We start from the raw sequence: 23,005 nt of genomic DNA, 5'->3' as shown, positions 1-23,005 counted from the left end.
ACCACATACCTCGTCTAAATTGATATTATTTACTAAGTGTTAAACAGAACCTAAGTTACGTCTGGTCCTTGGATCATCTACTTTGGGAAAATTAACATTTTAAATTCGTTCGTCTAAGTATCAAGCTGAAACTTGGTATGCCTGGATCCTCGGACCACATACCTAGTCTAAATTGATATTCTTTTCTAAGTGTTAAACAGAACCTAAGTTACGTCTGGTCCTCGGATCATCTACTTTGGGAAAATTAACATTTCAACTCTTTCATCTAAGTATCAAACTGAAGCTTGGTATGCCTGGATCCTCGGACCACATACCTCGTCTAAATTGATATTCTTTACTAAGTGTTAAACAAAACCTAAGTTACGTCTGGTCCTCGGATCATCTACTTTGGGAAAATTAACATTTTAAAATTTATTCGTCTAAGTATCAAGCTGAAGCTTGGTATGCCTGGATCCTCGGACCACATACCTCGTCTAAATTGATACTCTTTACTAAGTGTTAAACAGAACCTAAGTTACGTCTGGTCCTCGGATCATCTACTTTGGGAAAATTAACATTTCGAATTTATTTATCTAAGTACCAAGCTGAAACTTGGTATGCCTGGATCCTCGGACCACATACCTCGTCTAAATTGATACTCTTTACTAAGTGTTAAACAGAACCTAAGTTACGTCTGGTCCTCGGATCATTTACTTTGGGAAAATTAACATTTCGAATTTATTTATCTAAGTACCAAGCTGAAACTTGGTATGCCTGGATCCTCGGACCACATACCTCGTCTAAATTGATACTCTTTACTAAGTGTTAAACAGAACCTAAGTTACGTCTGGTCCTCGGATCATCTACTTTGGGAAAATTAACATTTCGAATTTATTTATCTAAGTACCAAGCTGAAACTTGGTATGCCTGGATCCTCGGATCATTTACTTGGTAAAAATTAACACCTCTTTTCTTTTTTGTCAAAAACATCAGATCTTTGCATGTCTAAATCAAAAGACCATATGCCTTATTTTTACACAGTTCAACTAGAGATCCAAAATGAAGAATCAAATACTTAAAATGCATCACTTAATGCAGTTCCCGGCATAATTAAACCTTCCTGGAGTATCAATTTCAATTCAAATTGTTGCTAATAACTTTGGTAAAAGACAAAGAGATGGTATTTATGGAATGATATGATCAAAACAGAGCAAAAAAGTAAGAATCATCTAAACAAGTAAAACAACATTCGTGCTTATATTAAATTCAAAATAAGTACTTTTTCAATCACATTTAGAAATTACACTTAGAGATAAAATAAAATAAAATAAAATAAAAAAAGAGAGAAAGGCAGCAGGCATTCATTGTTTCAGCTTGATCTTCAGAGGGCCTTTGGGGTCTTTAGGAGATGGAAGCTGGACCGAGGACTCAACGGCAATTCCTTTGCCTTTGGGATCATCTATCAAGGGTATTGGATTAGCTTGATCACCCAACTCATCCTTCGAAGATTCCTGAAGGTCACTTGAGGGCTGTACGTCTTCAAGCGCCTTTTCTTGTACTGGATCAACTTGCTTAGGAGCATCTTCAGGAAGAGTTGAATCTTCAACCAAATCACCCCCCTTATCCTCAGATGATCCACGGGCGCTGCTTAGGCGGCTTCGGGAATGGAAGAAGCGCGAATTGCGGGAGGATAGTAGACACTTCTGCTTTCCCAAAGAGTGGAAGAGGCATCAACCCCGGCTTGGGGAAAGTGCCTCATTCCACACTTGGAGTGCGCAATGCCTACATACCTCGGGAACTCCGAGCCTTGAAGGTTTCGGTGACCTCCTTCACGCCTATATCATAACCGTCTTGTTCGGCTTGGTCCCTTGAGATCTCGGCCTCTTCTTTTGCTTTCTCGGCTTTTTCTTCTCCTCAATGGCTTCCTCTTTGCCCTTGATGGCTTCCTCTTTGGCCTTCTCGGACTCGTTCGGATCTTTCTTGAGATCCTCTACGAGCCTTCGTCTCGAGAGGTTATTGTCGGCTTCACGGAGCTTTAGGCGGCGATCCTCGGCTTGATTAGTTGTTGTCTTCAGAATCCGGCCTCCAAGCTGCCTTATCACTCTGCCTTGGCCAACTTTGCTGTGACCTCCTGCAGTTTCTTCTTGTGAAGGTCCGAGATCTTTTGGGCGGTTTCACGCCTGGCTTCCTCGGCCCTCAGAGATTTGTAGGAGTTGATGGCAATCTCCTCTGCCCTATGGGCAGATTGAACGGCCTACGAACAAAATATATAAAAATTAGACATATATATAGGAAATAAAAACAAAAGCCAAGGTTTTAGAGAAAGAAAACTTACCATTGCAAGCTCCTTCTTCAAAGTCATGAAGACGGTATGGTCCCTTTTCTTTCTCAGCTCAACCATATCCTCGGGGAGTAACAGCGCCTGCTCCAAAGCATCTGCGACGCATGCAGCTGTCCCTTCATCGGAATTTCTAATGGACGCATCCACGGTAATGACCTCGTCGTCCATAGACATGTCAGGGAGCCATACAGGGGCGCGCACGGCCACCTGTTGGTCGGTTCTTCTTTCCGACCTAGTCTGCATAGTGCGGGCCTGCTTTCCACCCTTTTCCACCTCGGGCTCCTTGGAAACAGAGCCCTTTCCTACCTCCACCACTTCCTTTCCTTTCGGCTGATCCCTTTTTCTTTTGAGATCAGCTATGTTGGTGCGTTGAGTTTGGGAGGATGGGGGAGGAGGAGGAAGCCTAGCTTCAGGGCCTTTGTCAGCACCCTTTTCTTGAGTCCGAGGGCGCACCTCTTTTGGTGGTTCTTGGACTTTAGAGCCCTTGTCAGCGCCCTCGAGGACATCCTTTAGGCTGGGCTTAATCTTTCGTTGAATGCCCATATTGTCAAATTCTTCAGTAGTAGCCTTTGAGATTTGGGTAGAGGTGCCGAGGATGAAAGTTGAATCTTCAGGAGAGTAGGGTTGATTAAAAACCTCAAACTCGTCCTCGGAATTTGATACCTCAACTATTTTTTCTTCTTCTTCTTTTACAGTAGAGTGGGAAGACGCGGCTTCACCAAAGGTTAATTTTTTGGAGAAAGGAATTGTGGGAATCTCAACTGGAACGAATTGTGGTGGTTGGATTGGTTGGGTGACCAAGGTGCCTTGAGGAATGGTAGTCCCCTCCGGTAGCAAGAAACCTTCAACGGCAACACTGATCCGAGGAAGACGAGGATCGTGGGCTTTGATCACGCACTTCGGCGCCTGAAAAGCTTTGGATATTGGATTGTAGCCGAGGATCAGATGAGCTGCTCGGAGTTGGCCGTCAGTGTGCACGAAAACCTCAGCTTGTAGGATCCTATCCAACCGTCCGAAGTCAACGAGATTGGGATGACGATCCGCGGCGTGTGGATCTGTAGAGTTATCCAAGTAAAAGAGGGTAAAGAATAAGTAAAAAGACAGAGGATAATAGTATGTAAAAGAAATTTCACCTGGAGTCCTTTCCCTTGTCGGACAGGGGAGGCCGTCGTGCCAATTTCCTGATATGATCAGGAAGTCATTTTTTAGGCCCTTATTTGATTCAGGCAGACATTGAATTAGCCTAACTTCTGGGTATCTAGATTTTAGGTAATACTCGTCTTTTTTGCTTAGGTAATGGAGGTTGTAAACCCAGTTCACGTCGTGGTGGGTAAGCCCTAGGTTCATCTTCTCATTTATAGCATCTATGGAACCTAGGATCCTAAAGACATTTGGGGCGCACTGGGTGGGAGCTAATCTAAAAGCCCTAAGATAATCCCTAGTCACGGTTCCCATGGGAATTTTCATTCCCCCTTCGATGAACGCAATCATCGGGATTACAACTTCCCCCGTTTTTCTTTTTGTATAATACTCTTCCTCGTTACAGTACCTAATGGATACATCCGAGGGAATTTTGTACTTAACCTTAAACTGCTCTATTTTTTCGTTTGAATCTACCAGGGACGCAAATCTACCCATTCTTTTTTTGAAAAAAGGGGGGGGGGTGAAGAAAACTAACTACGCCGAGGATGAAAGACACAGTGAAAAAGAGAAGACGAGAAGGAAAAGAAACAAAAGAAACAAAAAGCTGATAAGGAGGGGAAAGAGTATTGGAGAACTTACTTTTAAAAAAAGAAGAAAGCACGTCACCTCGGACAGGGTATTTGATAGAAAGAGAGAGTACGGGGAGATGGAAAGTGTGGCAGGTACGTTATGAGGTTTCTGTAGTGTGAAGAATTTTGAAGAAAATTGGTATTTATATGTCAAAAGGTGTTTTGAAGCGGGCGAATTCCCGCCTCAACACAGAAATCGCTCTCGACCGTTGGATATGTGTCATATCAATGAAACGTGGGGGACATAGAAGCGCCAATAATAAATTCAGGGGCGTTTCGCATACCGAAGCATCGGGAACACGCGATGGGTAATTCAGAAGTTATTTCCGTTAGTAGTATTCCAGGATTCTGCAGGGTAAAAAGGTCTTTTAAGTCGAGATCCTATTTTCCTCCCGAGGTGAAAGAAAAATAAAGAATCTCGAGGGGCTATTGTAGGGGTATTGGGCCCAGTAATTTATGAAGAACGGCCCATCGAGGTCTTTTGGGCTAGAAACCCAGATCCGAAAACATCAAATGATCGTGGAGTATTTAAGTGTCCCATACCATCCGAGGAGTAGATTTGTCCTCGGAATGTTAAGCCGAGGATACACAGTATACGTGGAGGATAGTAGAAAGAGCGATGGAATGTCTAAAGTAAAGCTGCTACCACCGCCCATATATTAAAGACTCTATAATTGATACGCTGACTGTATAGATGGAAGGATGGGACCTGAGCATAGAGCTTGGAACTTGGTCCCAAATCCCAGCGGGTTTTAGGGAAGAATGGATGGGACAAGTATCCAAAAATCAGGATTGCAACCATAAAGTGGAAGATGATGAAGAGAAGAGGAGGATTATAAATAGGAGGGAAGGCATACGAAGCAAGGGGAGGCTTTTTGAGAAAGAAAAAGGGTATGATAATCAATATTTGTATCCAAACTTGAGAAATACTATTAGAAACTATTATCGGAAACAGTCCGAGGAGGAATTCTCAGTCTTACTCTTTGCAAACGATTCTTTGTTTTGTTCCATTGGGACCGACCGTTCTTTGTAATTGTCTAAGCCATCCTTGAAATCTAAATTACAAACCCATCCTCTACAAATTCATTGTGAAGAAAGGCCTTTCAAGCCCATTTTCCTCCCAGTCGTGGTTTGGGAATTTGAATTGTGTCCTTACAAGGTTAAAAGAGTAATTTATGATTTCTAAATTTTAAGTTTTTTCTTTATCTTTTTCATTCAATCTAAAATTTAGGACATTATCTCTATCTTATTTCTAAACATTATCCAATGTTGCCTTACATATTTTTTTAAAAATGCACACAATTAGTTTTAGGCTTTTTACTGTATTTTCTCAATTCAGTTTAAAGTTAGGACACTATTTCTATTTCATTTTTAAACATTATTTAATATTATCTTACTCTTTTATTTTATTTTTTTTAAATATACATAATAATTTATATATCACTTTTAAACATTATAACACAAAAAAAAGAAAAAAAGAAAAAGAAAAAGAAAAAGAAAAAGAGCTCGAGTGGACGTGCAAACCCGAGTCTAATATTTTATATTTGATTTTTAAACTTTGTTGTTATATTAGTGTGGCGTCGTTCTCACGTGGGATCAGGCGCAGTGGGCGTCTTCCTCGCTTCGTTGTCTCACTCTTCGAGTCTCTCAACTCTCATTTCTCTCAAACTCTAATCATAACTCATAAGTATATAAACAGAAAAACCTACCTGAATATATACAAATAAACAAAGAAACACACCAAATGTGAAGAAGACCAAAATCAATCATCTTCAGAAAAATGGAACTTCTCTTTTCTCTCCTCTTCCTTTCTCTCACCTTTTCCTCTTTTCTTCACCCTACCTTTGCCAGAGGCGGTCAACGACAGCACTCTTCTCTCTCTTCAGGTCTCTCTCTAATCTTTTGTTTGGTTGCTGAGAAACTGTAGGAAAGGAAATGGAATGTCGTCTGAGAATCTCAGATTCCTCGTTAATTTTGACTTTCCAAAAATTAAGAATCTCAACTTGTTCATCTTAAAAAAAAAAAAAACTTTCCTTTTTCACTTCACCTTTACGAATCGCAAGCTCTTTTCTTTGGTTCCTATGTCAACTTAGAATAATAATATTAGTTTAGTTTAGTTTTGGTGAATAAGAATTGTATTACTATTTAGTTTTTAACTGTAATTATTGTACCTTTGATTTTAACAGGCTTTTTAGAAAATAGTAGTTATAATTTGGGTTCTACTGCACGCCACTTGTTTGAGGAGAACCGGTTACATTTAAGGTAGTTTGTTTATTTTGTTACGCTTTCCTTATTTGGATACTATATAGTTTGTTTCCTCTAAGAAAATAATAATTGAATGTTGCATTTGTGTCATGTCATAGTCTTGACATTGCTCGAGGTTACATGACTAATTCTCAACTAGAGAAGGCCCTCAAGGCGTTTGCGCAACGGTGTAGTCACATTTCTAGGATATACAGGTGATTTTGTATCTCCTTTTTTTGTTGTTGTTGTTGTTAAATTTAGACAGTTAGTATAATAATAAACACAATGTTTGTTTTAGTGCTAATGCTGACTTGTTAGTTGTTTCTCTGTTTGGGGTATTCTTGGAATGGGTTATCAGTATAGGGAAGAGTGTGAAGGGAGTTCCACTGGTAATCATTTCACTTAACTTAGTTCCATTTCTTTCTGTATTGTCTTTTTTATTTTGGATTTTTAATTCTAAATAACCTCTGTTGGGTTGTGAATGACTGCCGTACTTGGTGGGTATCGTCTGTTCTGTTGGCTGTAGTGGGTGATAGAAATTTCTGACAAGCCTGGAGAGGAAGAGGCTGAACCTGCATTTAAGGTGAGTCGTCTGTTTTTTATGCAGGGACATGAACAGGCTCAATTCTTATCTTTACTAAATATTGATCTGTTGGGATAATCTTTGAGGCTGTAACTTTCAGCTGTATATTCGATTTCTTCTGCTTTTCACATACAGCTAAGTGTTTTTGAACCTGTTTGGGTGTAAAGAGAAGGTCTCAGTCACTGCTTTTGGTTGAATTTAGAATAGCAATGACACAATATACCGAAAAAGAAAAGAGAGTATATCAAATTTATTTACTTGATTTGTCAGGAATTATACAGATGCAAAAATAAGAAATTTTTGGTTCCTGGAATGCTTGCCCAACAAATAATAGTGGATATAGTTGAGTTAAATCTATAATTCTTCTTCTTCTTTTTTGGATGAATAAGACTATGAATAATTAGTGAGCTGTGTGATAGGGATGCAGATATTCATGTCTGTAGGATGCCAAAACTAAAAAAAAATCCAAGAGAGAGAGAGAGTGAGAGAGAGAGAGAGATTCTTATATCATACTTGAAAGCATTTCATACTGTTCCCTTTGAATGCATTTAACTCTTCTACACCCTGAAGAAAGTGGGAGCTTTATGCATTGAGTATGACCTTTTATTTTTTAATAAAACTTTTGAACCTATAATAGTATGAGAAACATGATGGCCATTTTATTTGATATTGCAGTACATTGGAAATGTGCACGGGGATGAACCTGTGGGCCGTGAGCTTCTATTGTTTCTTGCAAATTGGATATGTGATAATCATCTAAAGGATCCCTTGGTACTTTTTGCCGCTTATTTTTCATGACATTGCAGATTTATTGCTTGCTCCCTTTGGTTGTTTTAATGTCACAAATTTTATTAAACTATCATTTTACAATTTTAATGTAACAAAGAATATGATTTCAGATAGAATAGAATAAATGAAAAGAATACATGTGGTCAATCCTAACTAATATGTTGAAGATTCATAGCTGACCCCAAAAAGAATACTTCTTGTTGTATATGATTCTTTGGGTTTCTTTGGCTTCCTTCTTCTTTTTCCTCCATTCTTTTTGCACTAGCTTTGTGCATAAAGGTTGTATCCTATGCACAAAATTCTTACTTTTGTAGGATTTGGGAGAGATCATGGTAGGCAATCTTACCCCTAAAATATTTTTTTGGAGAGGTTGATTCCTGGACTCAAATGCACAACCTGTCACCTTTGTGCATAGTTTGTGAAAAATTTGATTAGGTTAATTTTCCAGTTGCTGGCTGCTTTTCATTTCAGTAGTTACTTTACAGTTTACATGCTTTTTTAGCACTCTCTTTATACTTGCTTTGTGAGTAGTGTATGATGGGTAGGCTTGATGAATTGAAAGGAGACAACAGACTCTTCAATTTGAAGTTGCCAGATTTGTGAATTCCGAAAATACACAATTGAAAGTCAGTAATTCAACTCTTAGAAATTATTTTAGTGATTTAAAATTTTGTTTTTTGATCCTAAAAGAGGAATTTACAGAGGAATCTTTCAGATTTGTAATTGACTTAAATTCCTCCCAAGTTGCTCACTCAAATGCATTAGAACTTGTAGTTTATTTTGTCCCTTGAAATATGAACTAATCATTTAACCAGGTTGAGCCTTATTTATGGTTAATACTTAATAGAAAGAATAAATTCGCCTAAAAATTGAATTGTATTTCAATTTTGTATTCATTAGATCATTTCTATCCACTTCGCATATCTCTATGCTACTCATGATTGTATTTTGTGTTTTACTTTTTAAAAACCATTTTTCGCTGTTTTTTCGATTCCTTTGATTATTATTTTTTTGATACGTAATAAAAATATATTAAAAAAGAAGAAGAAAGGTGTCACTTGAGTATACAAGAAGTTTACATCAGGGACAAAAGCAAGTCAAGTGCATAAAGTGCAAAAGTCCATGAAACCATGGACTGAAAAAGAAGAAAGCCTAATGTTGCAACCCAATCCAAAAGTCTTAAAAAAGAAGAGTTTAAGATCTGAAACTGATCTCTTAAAAAAGAAGAGTTTGATTCCTTTCATTATGGTAAATCCTTTAATAAGAATACATGTAAACTCAAATCTTCTTTGGTTATGAACCAACATAACTTGTTCTACGTTTATGTATACACCAATTACATTGTAATACCTTGGATTGTATGGATTTGGTTGTGAGGGTTGTGTAGGTGTGTGCTGAGTCCCACTTCGAGTGTTTACTTGGTCAAATTGGGCTATATAAGCAATTAAAAGAAACCCTAATTGTATCTTGACTATTCATTTTGTGGCACACCATGGATGTGGCCAGTGCTTTCCTTGAATTGTGATCAATGACATTATAGTCAACCTGGTAACACCATGTTGCTTAGAGTCACTGCAACATAATGCAGGCTTTGACGAGGACGTCAATTGTGATATCGAATTGCATTTGTACTAATAGCATTGTGTGAGTGTGTGTTGAGTTCCACATCACCTGTACTAGATCGATTTGGGTCATATAAGCAATCATGAGGGACCTCCAACTTGACTAGTTTTCTTGGGACATAGTGCAGAAGTAGCTAGTGTGCTTTCTTGGTGTTGTGGCAATTGGTATTAAAATCAACTTGGAAACACCATGTAGCTTGAAATATTGCAGCATAATGTGGCGGAAATTTTACCTTGAAGTGTATGGATTTGTGTGTCGACTTGGATTGTGAAGGTGTTCTGTAGGCGTGTATTGAGTCTCATATCAGTCGTAACCGAGTCCCACATCGAGTATGTATAAGGTTGATATAATCGATTATGAGGAGCCCTAATTGTGGCTTGGTCCTTTTGGGTATAGTGCATATGTTTGCTAGCACTATCCTCAAGTTGTGACATAAATAATCTTGCATGATTTGTAATTTGGATATTGATTTTTATATAATTCAATGATAAAATATTTTCTTACATTCCTTTGATTTGTCAGGCTACATTGATTGTAGAGAATGTTCACCTTCATATACTTCCAACCATGAATCCTGATGGTTTTTCACTTAGGAGGCGTGGTAATGCAAACAATGTTGATCTAAATCGAGATTTTCCTGATCAGGTATAATTTTTGTTAAATCGTATTTTTATATAACACACTTGTTTAATCTGGATCCAAAAATTGCGAGTAGGCACTCTTTTAATCGTGATATCATGTCCTAGACTGTAGGATATATTGTAGTTTTCATAGAAATCATCCAGGACTGCAATAAAGTTGTATGTTATTGGGACTTTTCTAATTTGGAATTCAAATCCTCACTTGTAGAATTGTAGTTTTCTATAACATTATTGAAAGGGAAAATTCATTCAATGATAAATAAAATGCAAAAATTTTGTTTTATTATTATCTATCTGATTTCAGTCCATTTGACTACCAGTATGTAGTTATTAATAAGGCTATTTGATGTAGGACAGCCCCATACATTGAAATTTAAGGTTCTTTGGATAAAGATAGGATGGCTACATTGCTTTAGATTTTAGGAATCTTAGTTAACAGAGGCTAGTTTGAAACTGAAACAAAGCAGAGGGTGCTGTCTGGTGTAGCTAACAGTACCATGAACTGCACTCAAGCAAGAAAAGGAGTTTTTCAGATTAAGAGTTGATATCTTGATATTGAAATTTTAGGCTATGACTTTTCACATGCATTTTTGTTGTCATAATTGACAACTGGGGTGTATATTCTATTTTTAAATATTACCTAATGTAAATGACGACTTAAACTTGGAAACTGTTTATTTTGGTCCAGATTCAATTTAGATCTTAAGGTTGAAATCACTAAAAGGAGGGGTGTTCAGAAGCAAAATTTTAATATTATAATGTGAAAAAATGCTGTTACTCTTTATTTCTATTTTGGTGATGTTTTAATAATGGAAGACATTGACTTGCATGCAATCACAGTTCTTTCCTATGAATGAGGATGTGCATATGCGGCAACCTGAAACCAGAGCAATTATGAATTGGTTGAGGGATGTACAATTTACAGCATCTGCCAGTTTGCATGGGGTAATGCTTCTTATTTTCTCTTGTTGCTAACTGCAAAAAACCATATCCATACTATTTCCATTAGGTATGCATACTTTCTCAAAGTTGATTTTATGGTGAGTGTTAATGTTTAATTTCCTAGTGTCAAAGTGTTTACTGAAAATTTTGGCCAGTGTTATACCTTCATTGTTAAAAATATTTTTGTTTTGTTTTTTCTTTTCTGGAAAGCTGAGGCTGCTGAGCAGAATCTCTATTATCAACGAACAACCTTTCCCCCAGCCTCCTTCAGCTCCTTTTTATTTTTATTTGTTTGAAGTCTATTTATTTTTTAGACATGAGCAAAGACTTACTCATAGAGTATTATAGATTTAGCCAGTTGAAAACGGGTGGAAACAGTACTTCTCTGAAGACTGAAACTAGCTTCATCTGTATAAATTCACAGCATAATACTCCCCACTGTCAGAACTGTTCAGTCAGTTCTTTGACTTCTTTTTTTTATTTTTCTTCTCTCTCTTTAAAATGAAAGATATCTTAATGATTTTCAGAAAACAAAAGATAAGGCCTCATACTCTCATGACATCACTGAATATAGAACATGCATTTTTTCCCTGTATCAAAATCCACTTGTTTTTATCATCTATTGCCTGGTTGACTCATTCCATTATACTGATTCCAAAGATATAAAGTTGTCTCATGGGCATTGGTTCAAAACAGGATGTGTTTTCTTTCTTAGTTAATGAGTATTTAGATAGAATACACAAAAATGAGTTTTGAAGGGCGTCTTCTTCTCATCTTCTGTTCACAGGGTGCACTTGTTGCAAATTATCCGTGGGATGGCACTCATGATAAAAGGTGATGATTTTACATCCTGGATCAATTGTCCAATGCATTATACATACTTTGTAACTTGAAATTGCTCTCTGCTGTCATGTTCTACTGTTCTGTCCTTACAGTTCATTGTTGCTCTTTTTTCCATATAAGGTCATAATCTTTTTTTTTTTTTTTTTTTTTAAAATTTAATTTTTTACAAGTAATACGATTTTTATTGCTATAAAAAAAAAAAGAGTTGCCCAAGTATACAGGGAGTATACAGTTGGGGACCATACAATCTGTTGTGAATAAAACAAGTGTTCAGGGTAACTTAAGTCAGCCCCCTAACAGAAACTATTATATATATATATCCTATTACAATATGCATTGACATATATATTAACCCATAACACCCCCCTTCAAGCTGGAGAATATATATCATACAATCTCAGCTTGTTGCATAATAAATCCAAATGAGTTGGTAAACATATCAGCAATTTGGACTCTCGTAGAAACATATGGAGTAGCAATTAAACCATCTTGTACTTTCTCACGAGTAATGTGACAATCTACTTCAATACGCTTAGTTTGCTCATGGAACATAGGATTGGAGGCAATGTGAATTGCTGCTTGATTATCACAATGCATAGTCATAGGCAGCTTCACATCGAACTTTAATTCCTCAAGTAAATGCTTAATCCACATAAAGCTCACAACATTTGTGCACCTTGGCTCCATACTCAGCCTTTGCACTAGATCTGGCTACAACACTTTGTTTCTTACTTTTCCATGTAATAACATTTCCTCCTAGAAAAGTGCAATATCTAGTAGTGGATTTTCTGTTTGAAGGTGATCCCGCCCAATCTGCATCTATAAAGGCTTCTACTAGTAGGTGACCATTAGATTTATACAAGAGACCATGACTTGGATGTGTTTTAAGGTACCTCACAATCTGAATAGCTGCCTCCCAATGTGGAAGACAAGGAGCTTTCATGTACTGGCTCAAAACATTAACTGCAAACGATATATCTAGGCGAGTAATTGTGAGATAATTTAGCATACCAACTAGACAACGATATCTCTCAGGATTACATAATAGCTTCCCCTAATCTTCATACAATATGACATTAGGATCCAGAGGGGTCTCTATTGGTTTAGATCCTAAAAAGCCAGTTTCTTCCAAAATATCCAACACATACTTTCTTTGTGATAAATTTATACCTTCTTTAGATTGTGCCACCTCAATACCTAAGAAGTAAGGAAGTTTGCCCAGATCCTTAGTTTGAAAGGAAGTTTGAAGGTTGTCTTCAAATCATCAATGGCCTTCTTGTCATCACTAGTGATTATGATATCATCAACATACACTATCAATAGAATCTTTCTACTTTCTGAGGTATAAGAGAACACAGAGTGATCAGATTGGCAATGTCGCAAGCCAAACTTTAACACTGCTGCATTAAATTTACCAAACCAAGCTCTAGGAGATTGCTTAAGACCATTGATGGCTTTCTGTAGTCTGAACACCTTCCTAGACTCCCCTTGAGTAACAAACTTGGGTGGTTGGTCCATATACGCCTCTTCCTTCATATCACCATTTAAAAAAGCAAACAGTGGCCAACTCAGATTAGCAGCTAAGGAGATTAAAATCCAGACTGAAGATATTTTAGCAGCAGGAGAGAATGTCTTTGCATAATCAACACCAAATGTCTAGGCACACCCTTTAGCAACCAAGCAAGCCTTCAAGTGCTCAATAGAAAAATCAGGTAAGTACTTCATAGTAAACACCCAATGACAATCAACAACAGTTTTCCCTGGAGGTGAAGGAACTAAAGACCAAGTGGCATTTTGAGACAAGGCAGACATTTCTACATCCATAGCAGCCTTCCAACTAGGAATGGATAGGGTCTCTTGTACAGACTTAGGAACAACAACAAAGGACAGATGAGGTAAAAGCACGGATTGCTGGAGATAGGTGGCTATAAAAGACAAATTGGGAAGTAGGATGAGAGGTACAAGTACGCTTACCTTTGCAAAGAAATGGGAAGAGAGTCAAGATCAAGAGGCAAAAGTAGATGTATCACCAGAAGGTACAGTAGGAGTAGTAGTACTAGCATTAGATAATGTAGCTTGTCTAAGCTTACCAAAAACTTGACTCAATGAACTGATGTCTTTACTAGCCAAAAAGTTGTGATTTCACTAATTTAAAGGTTGGAGTTAAGCCAGAGTGGAAGCGAGCAACATTAATATAATCTCATTGTTTCTTCATAGTTTTAATATCAGAGGAGATGGGTTGGTAAATATTGAGTTCTTCACATATGCCTTTAAACTTGCTATAATAGTCTTCCAAATACACATCATCAAAATTCAAGGAGAAATACGCTTGGTGAAGATCATATATTTGCTTCAAATTGTTGACACCAGAGTACAACTCCTTGGCCTGTTCCCAAACAAGTTTAGTAGTTGGGAAGAAAACCAGACTACAATTGATCTTAGATTCCATGCTATTCCACAAACAACTCCTAAACTGTGCATCCTATGTGATGGAGTCATAGAATTTTAATATGCTATTACTTTGCAAATTCGGCTATTCAAAAATTTTATTGGGAGGGTGTGAAGTCCAATTGAAGTGAAAGTCGTGCCCTTTTAATGGTCTAAGTATGAGTCTTTTATTGTTAAAACAGTTTTTAATTTGAGTTTTTTTATTTTATTAGTTATGATCAATTTTATATTCAGGAGCAAATCTGTGAGGATATTTTGATAAATTTCTTGAGTCTAGAATCTTCTAGGGTTTCTAAGTTTCTTAGGTTTAATTTCTTTGGGTCCAAGTTAAGTATTCATTATGTTTTATTTCTAGTCCTAATACTAGAAGGAATCATATTACTAATCTTACAAGTAAGAGTCTTTATAGGAATTATATTACTACTAGTACAAGTAAAAGTCTTTATATGAATTGTGCTCAATGTACTCAAAGTAGAATACTAGAATGCCTTAAAAAAAAAGAAGGTAGAATACTAGAATGGGTTGATTAATAAAATTGTGTGTTTGAGACTGTTCACACCGCTCCTAAACAGCCCTAACTTCTCTCTAATTCTTTCTCTTTCCCGACCTTAAACCCACCACAACTAAACATAGACAAATCCCTAATTTTTCCTACATCACTCTGCCCTCACTTAGAGTCAGTGGATGCAGGTGGGTCCTCTGTCACATAATTAAACTTCTTCCTACCAAGAAAATAAACTTCAACAGCTTGGGCCCACTGAGCATAATTGCTTCCATTAAGACGAATAGAAGTAATTAATAACATGTCTGGAGACAAAAAAATAATCGTTGGGTTGAAGAAAAAACTAACAGTAAACAAATAAAAGTGGACCCGGGAAAGAGGTCAACTTCTACAATTTAAACAAATCAAATACCAACATCATGCAGGGCACCCGTACCACTAATAAACAGTAGTCAAGCAAAATCCCATAGCAGCAACAACAACAAACACCAGCCCAGCACAAAACATCCACCAAACAAAGAAGTTCCGGCACAGCAATCCAACCAAATACTTACAAAATCATAATAGACGAGAAATTTATGGATTAAAATCCCAACAGCAGCAGCGTGAGGGTAAGAGCTATGGCTGATGGCCACCATGTGTCGCCGGAGGAGGACGACTAGAACTGTGACTGAATCGCAGTCAGGCGATGATGATACAGTGTTGCAAGACCACAGACTCAGTTGCCGGAGACACCTCCAGGAAGGGAAACTCAGGTGGTAGCGGTTGTCGGAATTTAGATCGGTGATGGTTGTCGAACGAATATGGTCACGGGCAGCGGTGGCATGGTGAGTTGTGGTTGTGGGGGTTAATGGCAGTGCTCTGATACCATGTTGTGAATAAAACTAGTGTTTTGACATTCCTATGGATCATTAGTGAATTGCATAAGATCTAGCACACTAACTTCCTCATGGCAAATTCTGAATAACTCAGGAAAGTACATGACAAGAGAATGATCCCCTCACCATTGATCCTGCCAAAACGTTAATCTTGATCCATCCCTGAACTCAAACTAAAGATAACTTGACAAAGTAGATAGCCTCGTCTAATGTACTTCCACAAACTCACCCCATAAGGAGCAGACACAGAGTTAGAACAAACGCCCCCCCCCCCCCCCCCCCCCCACCTTCTCCCCCCTGCCCCATTCACAACCATATTTCACTTCTTTCACTCTACTCCATAATGCATCCCTCTCAAGCCCAAGCCTCCACAGCCACTTCCCTAGTAGTGCTTCATTAAAACGCCTCAAAACCCTAAATAGCCAAACCACCAGAGGGAAGAGGATCACAAACTATAGCCCAATTCACCAGATGAAATTTAGGCTCATCCCCTAACTCATCCAATAAGAAATTTTGCTGAAGCTGTTCAATCCGATTAGCCACATCAACCGGAATAGGGAATAAAGAGAGGAAATAGGCAGGCAAGGTAGATAATGTACTTTTAATAAGGGTGAGCCTACCAATCTTATCACTATATGGAATGTGCTACCAAGTGTAGTCGTTACTTTGTCAAACCCATTCAGCTTATTTTGAAATTAGTTTCATAAATATCTTTTGATTTCCTTTAAAGAATTATGGCTGAAATATATTTTTTGTTGAAATTTGGTCCTAATTTGATTTTTGTCCCCCAAATTTAAGAAGTTACAGCATTGTTTCTGAAAAATTTAAAAGGTATCAATTTTGTCCTCTTGTCCATTTGCTGTTAAAGAAATTATGTACGTGTCAAATTAAGTTCTGACGAAACACACTATAAAGCTGAGCCTGACATAAATTTAACCACAGATGGCCTGAAGGATCAAATATCATTTACAATTTTCAGGAACGACATGATTACTTTTAAAATTTTGGGAATGAAAATCAAACATAGGCCAAATTTCTGGACAAAAGGTGTACTTCAACCAAAAGTTATCTATGGATATGCAAACTTGCATAACTATATATTCATAGTTTAGGTATTTCATCATCATCTGGTTTCTCAGTGTTCTGTTATATCATGGATGTCATTTGGGTTCAGTCTAAGTTTATTGTGTAGTTAGTTTTGTTGCTCTCACTTAATTTTTCCATATGATGGCAAAGGGAATTTCAAGTCTCATATCCTCAACACTCAGTGATTTTGGCTTAGTTGATGCTTGTTCTAGTGCCCAACATGTCATGACAACCTAAACTCTAGGTGTCAGAGCATTGGTGTTTTATTGTATGAATCACTGTTAGCATCTCTTAGCTTTAAGAACTAAATAAAAGGATGTCCAAAAAAATTGAATTTGTAATTTTATCACAGGACACATTCTGTTTATTCATTGCCGAAGATTTTTGTCAATTTAGATTTTCCTTTTAAACTTAGCTTTGTCTTTTGATGTGAATCAATTTCAGGAAAAATTACTTTGGATGTCCTGATGATGAAACATTCCGGTTCATGGCAAGTATATATAGTCAGTCTCATTATAACATGTCTCTGAGCAAGGAATTTCAAGGAGGGATTACGAATGGAGCATCTTGGTATGCAGCATAAAAGTGATGCTGATGAAAGTTTTTAACTAAAGAAGTACATTTGCATCACAATTGTTCAAGGCATTCTTCATTTCTGCTTCTGTACTTATCTGAGAACTGTTCAGAAATGCTGGCCTGTTTTTCTTATAATATATTTTTCACAGTTGTTTCACAAGATATTTGCTGCAGGTACCCTATATATGGTGGCATGCAAGACTGGAATTATATACATTATGGTTGTTTTGAATTGACCTTGGAGATAAGTGATATCAAATGGCCTTCTGCTACTGAGGTTAGATCTCAGCTTAAGTGTCTATATCTTCATTCTTACTAGTATAAAACGTGCATGGTACTATTGATGATTCTTTTAACTCCTTTGGGAGAGGAGGAATTGGAGTAGTCTATGATTAGAACTTGGTAGTCCTGTTACTGTATGTATGATAAAGTGATCTTTAAAGTAGTAACTTATCAATGGAGGCCCCTATCAACTATTATATGGTTTAATTTTTGTTAGTAATCTAACCGTCCAAAATATGTTTTCTGCCTACAACAATGAAATTCCTGCATTCCACAACATTTTAGTAATAGTATTTCATGGAATAGTTAAGCATTAAGGGAACTTAATAGTCAGAATACTAACAAAAATGGATGACAAGGCCAATACAGAAACAGAATCAAACCTACACAGTCAAAATAAAAAAATTTGAAATGTAAAGGGCCAAAATGAAAACAACCCCAAACTTTCAGGGTCAAAAATGAACTTTCCTCTAACTTTTACCTTTCACTTTCTTTTTGATGTCTTGCTATTATTTAGTTGTTAATTGTGTTCTCTTCATTGCCTTATGTTAATATGCAGCTTCCTACTCTTTGGGAATACAACAAAATGAGCATGCTTAATCTTGTTGCGAGCCTTGTGAAGGTATGTTATGGTTTGTTTGACTGCTAACTTTTTTCTCTTTTAACGGTCTTGCAGTTTCTATAGTAGACTATCTGGCACATAATGATTATGGTGCACATTCCATTATATATGCGAATCTAATTCATAAGCAGATATGTTTTACTTGTCAAAATCTTTTGTCTTAGTCCTGGATCATATACTCTTATGTGACACCTTTAGGATAACCATTAGAAACTTTAGTTATGCCATGTGTGTGTATATATATATATATATTTTGTGTTGATTTCACATGGTGCATGTAATCATTCTGCAATATGAGTTGTGCTCTTTAGACAGGAGTACATGGAAGAATCTTTTCATCAGACGGGGGAAGGCCACTGCCTGGTTTTATTACAGTGAAGGGAATGAATCAGTCGGTATGTTTATAACCATGCATACTCATAATTGATTCTGTTTTGTGCAATTTTGTTGCTGTTTTTTTAGTTTATAAGTTTATGCATTGAAATTCATTTGTGCATATAGTTTCTTATAGGCATTGGTTTCTTACTGGAAGTTTAAGGACAAAGAAGAACAAAAGTAGAACTCTCTAGGCATCACACTCAGATTTCTTAAGTATCACACCTAGGCTTTCCTCGGTATCACACCTCAGAAAAGGTTGCATCACACAAACTTCAAACAAAGTTTCATAGCAACTTAAAAGTTAGAATTCATATTATCAACTGGGTTATATTCAATGTGAGATATATATTTTGTCTCATTCTAGGTGACCGGCCTCTTGAACCTGGGAAAGAGAGTTTTGGGTTATATTTCTGCTGTCTTTTTTTATTATTCATTCTCCTGCTTAAATACTGTTCTAATGATCTGAAATGATAATAACAAATGCATCTGAAATAAACTAACTGATAATGCTTAGCATTCCTAGAAACTAGGAATCGTTATTGAGATAATTCAATACTAACCAAAGTCTAAGGAATTCAAATAACAATAATGATCAGAAAATCCCATCCAACAACCTGCAGTAGTTACGTGACTCTGGTACTTGGTTTCTCCGTACAATCCTTAGCTCGATCCTCTCCATTATTCAGTCAAACTTCGCAGGTCAGAACATAACCCTGATAGGACTTGGGCTCCTTGGGCTTTGATAATTAAACCCAAACTTAATAACTAAACTCACAAATAAAACCCAGTAATATAATCAAATCCCAAAATAAGACCCAATGGCCAATGGACCCATGTCCAGAAACTAGAAAATTACCTAATTCCTACTGACATATAAAAATAAATTAAATACAATAAAAATAATATTGGCTTCTTGTTGCTTGATCATTACGTAATTCTAAACTTTTAGGCATTACTTGAGAAAGTGGTGGTTGAGTTGTTCTTCTCTTTCATAACATGTGCTTTGGTGTTGTCTAAACTTTATTGACAGGTCAAATCAGGCAAAACTTTTGCTGATTACCATCGCTTGCTTGCCCCAAGAGGGCGGTATGAAGGTATTTTTCCTTTGATTAGCATGCTTTGAAGTTCCTTTATTGGGGATGCATATTGTTAATTTAGGAAATAGCTAAACATTATGTACTCTTTACCCATTCGTGCATTCATATCACAAAACTTTATTACTCAAGCTGCACTATGTACGCCTCACTAATACATTGTAGGATTCATCATGAAATGAGCTCTTTTTTTTTTTTTTTTTATTTTTTTTTAAAAATAGAGCTTACAATCCAGATGGAAACTTTAAAATATTGGAGTCCATAAGAAAAATGGAAAACTGCTAACTTTTGATGAATTTTGTGTGTTCAAGCATGTTATAGTCTTGTTATCTCCTTCCAAAACTATCTGATAAGAGAAGTTGTAAAAAAATGGCATCATGTATGAGAGACTGAGATACCTATCATAACTCCGAAGGCCATTTTTTAAAAATGTAATACACCTAAAACATTCATTAGAAAAACAATTAGTGGCCACCTTGCTCTACAGCAATTGTCTTATGTTGCTTTTGTTTCAAGATAGGTATCTGGTTTCTGATCTTGATATGACTTTGACTGCAGTTGTGGCGACCATGCCAGGATACAAATTGAGAAGTACGTGTATCTGGTTGGATGAAGCTGCAATGACATTAGATTTTGTTCTTGACGCAGAAGTCACACTCAAGGGGAATCTTCTACGAAGTGGCTGTGAATGTGACTGTGGCAATACAATCAGGCTCAAATTTGTTGATTTTCTTTTGGGGGGCCATTTGGAAGTGTGTTTTATTTTGATCATTATTGTAGGGTTTCTTTGCTTTTTATTTCAGAGGGGAATGAAAAGTAACCTTTCAAAACATAGACAGGTAGTAGGGCCAAAAAGGCTAGCTGGGGTATGATGCTCTTAACTTTATTACTTTTGTGAAAGCTTTATGTATATTTTACCTCATAAAAAAAATTAAAATTTCTTTTTCGAAAATGGCATCTATTGCTTGGTTGCTGCTAGTTTATACTGTGATATGCTTTTTATTTCTTGTATATAACCAAGTATTATTTGCGTAGCTAATTAGAAGAGTTAAAAAGCTTCTGGCCAAGCTCTTCTACAAGACTATATCATTATGTTGGTAAGAGCAGACAAGTGAATCATTTATTTGTTTGTTTCTAAATGATCGGAAAATGAACATTTTCTTTTCCATGTTAACTCATTTTTTCCTTTCGTTCCACCCTATTAAAGTGGCATAACATAATTGGTTTAATATTCTACATAGGTAAGAAATAAGCTGCAATAAATTTGGCGGCCTGATCTCTGCCGAAGCGCAGGAAAATGTGTGTTAAAAAAGTTTTTAACATGTTCCAGCACTCTCAATCATTCTAGTGTACACTGCAAAAGTTTGACATACGGGCGCAGCTATGAGATGACCCATTACATCATTTTGATGAGCAAAGAAGTATATTTACTTATTTGGGTAATTGTTGTTACACACTTTTGCACACAACCGTGCTCACAACTGTACAAACATGAAATTTGCTTGTGTACGGTTATGTGCAAGAGTGTGTATTACTCATTTATACTCAAGAAATTAGGAAGAAGAAAGTTGATAGAACCTACTGTTTATAGAATTAAACGAAGGGTTGTTAGTTGTATTTGAGATAACCACTCTCTTGAATGAGGAATGAAAAAAAGAATTTAGGATCTCTCTTGAATGAGGAATGAAAAAGAGAATTTAGGATAATTTTCTGCTTAAACTTTCATATATATGTTATGCCTTTTAAAATAAAATATATGATAGTTAGATATTTGTTTAGGAGGTCAATCAAAAGATAAATCTTGGATAGGAGATAAATCTTGTGGTCTATGAAGTTTTTTTTTATTACAAATTTGTGGTTTATGAATAAAAGATAAACTATTAGTTCATTTAGAATACTGTTTCATAATACAATGAACATGCTAATTATTGTTATTAAGATGAAATCTTGGAAATCATCTATTTATTCTAAATACAATAAACATATTCATTACTATTGTTGTTAAGTGAACTTTAATCATTATTGTTTAGAATTCTTTCATCTATTAGTTTGTCTTTACTATCAACTTAACTTTGACAACTATTGTTCTTTGTAATTGAATTAAGTGTACATTTGAGTGTTGGTTATTAGCTAGCTTATTACATTGTTTTTTCTTACTATTTGTAGGTCCCATTTGAATCTTTACTTATTTTATTTAGCTTTTACCTTATTTAATTTTTTGTTGTATTAACATTTGCTTTTGTCTTCACTCAATCACTCTTGGCTTATCTCATGCCCTAGTCTTCACTCAACATATAATAAATTAAAGCACATTCAAATTCATTCACTAATTTTTATTTTAAAGGTTTTAGATCAAATTGGTTTGTTGTTGGACATTTTTCTTTGTTTGAAAATGCCTATATATTGGTAATAGGATAATATTCAAGTTTATTTCAATTGTGCTTAAAAAAAAATAAGGAACAGAGTGTTCAAAATTTTATTTTTGACAACAAGGAATCTACACTTTTTGCCTCATACATTATAGGGATGACTTACTAAACAACTCCTAAACTGCTCCTAATACATGTATCATTCCTAATTTTTAATTTAAACTTCAGCTTCTTTATTCTTATCCGAAGTAATTGTTGCAACAACTATTGTGTAAGAGCATTTGCATCAATCAATGCAAAATAGAAAAATGTATCAAAATTTACATATTCAATCCCAAAATCACTCATATTAGTCAAGCTAAAACTGTGTAAATTTGTAAAGCTGCTACAAAAATTGTGTGAATTTACATTGATACTATTTATTTTGCATATACTTTTTTATTATTTCTTTATGTATCTCGAGGCTAATAGCTTGTTTGGATGGAGGGAGAGTAGAGCGAGGGAGAGTAAGTTAAATTACCTTATTTGGATGTTTGTTAAGAGAGGAGGGAGAAGGATTTGGAGGGGTTCTAACTACTTCTACCTCCTCATTTTTAATTCCTCCAAATTGGAGAGATTTGGAGGGAGAATAGTGCATAGAAATGCTTGACAAAATGAATTACCAAATTTAACCTTACCATATTAACAAAATTACAAACTATGATAAGACTAATTATTCCTCTCCCCCTTACTTAATTTTAAAAACATCAAAATAAGGTGGAGGTTAACCATTCTCCTTTATTCTCTTCCCCTCCCCTCCTCTCCCCTCTCCTCTCCTCTCTCTCCAAACTTCCAAATATAGCATAAAGGAAGAGAGTGGAGGGTGGCTATTGTATGTGAAAAAAGAGAAACAATTAAAATATTAAAATTTTAATATAATATAATGTAAAATAGATAATCTGACGTGGAGTGTTTTGAAAAGAGAATATATAAAATAAAAAACAGTAAATTCTTATACTAAAATAGATGGAACA

General features: G+C 36.1%; 1 protein-coding gene across 1 annotated transcript; it reads left to right on the top strand.

Annotated features, from left to right (window-relative positions):
- The first annotated feature begins 5,690 nt into the window (after positions 1-5,690).
- LOC142638672 (carboxypeptidase SOL1) lies at positions 5,691-20,575 on the top strand. Its single transcript, XM_075812731.1, has 15 exons — positions 5,691-5,978; positions 6,279-6,354; positions 6,456-6,551; positions 6,695-6,725; positions 6,863-6,919; positions 7,595-7,690; positions 9,854-9,976; positions 10,813-10,917; positions 11,702-11,748; positions 17,116-17,241; positions 17,422-17,524; positions 18,089-18,151; positions 18,463-18,546; positions 19,560-19,623; positions 20,182-20,575. Exons 1-15 carry the CDS (start codon positions 5,873-5,875, stop codon positions 20,493-20,495), a joined length of 1,491 nt encoding a protein of 496 aa, XP_075668846.1. The 5' UTR covers positions 5,691-5,872; the 3' UTR covers positions 20,496-20,575.
- Positions 20,576-23,005: the final 2,430 nt, after the last annotated feature.

This window comes from Castanea sativa, chromosome 1 (genome assembly GCF_040712315.1).
Source record: "Castanea sativa cultivar Marrone di Chiusa Pesio chromosome 1, ASM4071231v1".
NCBI classification, from domain to species: domain Eukaryota; kingdom Viridiplantae; phylum Streptophyta; class Magnoliopsida; order Fagales; family Fagaceae; genus Castanea; species Castanea sativa.
Note: the sequence above shows the minus strand (reverse complement) of the source record. Positions and strands in the feature narration are given on the sequence as shown.

What these genes read in the sequence shown, in the direction of transcription:
- LOC142638672 (XM_075812731.1), top strand. Translation starts at nt 5,873, where the DNA reads ATGGAACTTCTCTTTTCTCTCCTCTTCCTTTCTCTCACCTTTTCCTCT. An exon ending in TTGTTGCGAGCCTTGTGAAG is followed by an intron (nt 18,152 to 18,462) that starts GTATGTTATGGT and finishes TGTGCTCTTTAG; the next exon opens with ACAGGAGTACATGGAAGAAT. An exon ending in CCCAAGAGGGCGGTATGAAG is followed by an intron (nt 19,624 to 20,181) that starts GTATTTTTCCTT and finishes CTTTGACTGCAG; the next exon opens with TTGTGGCGACCATGCCAGGA.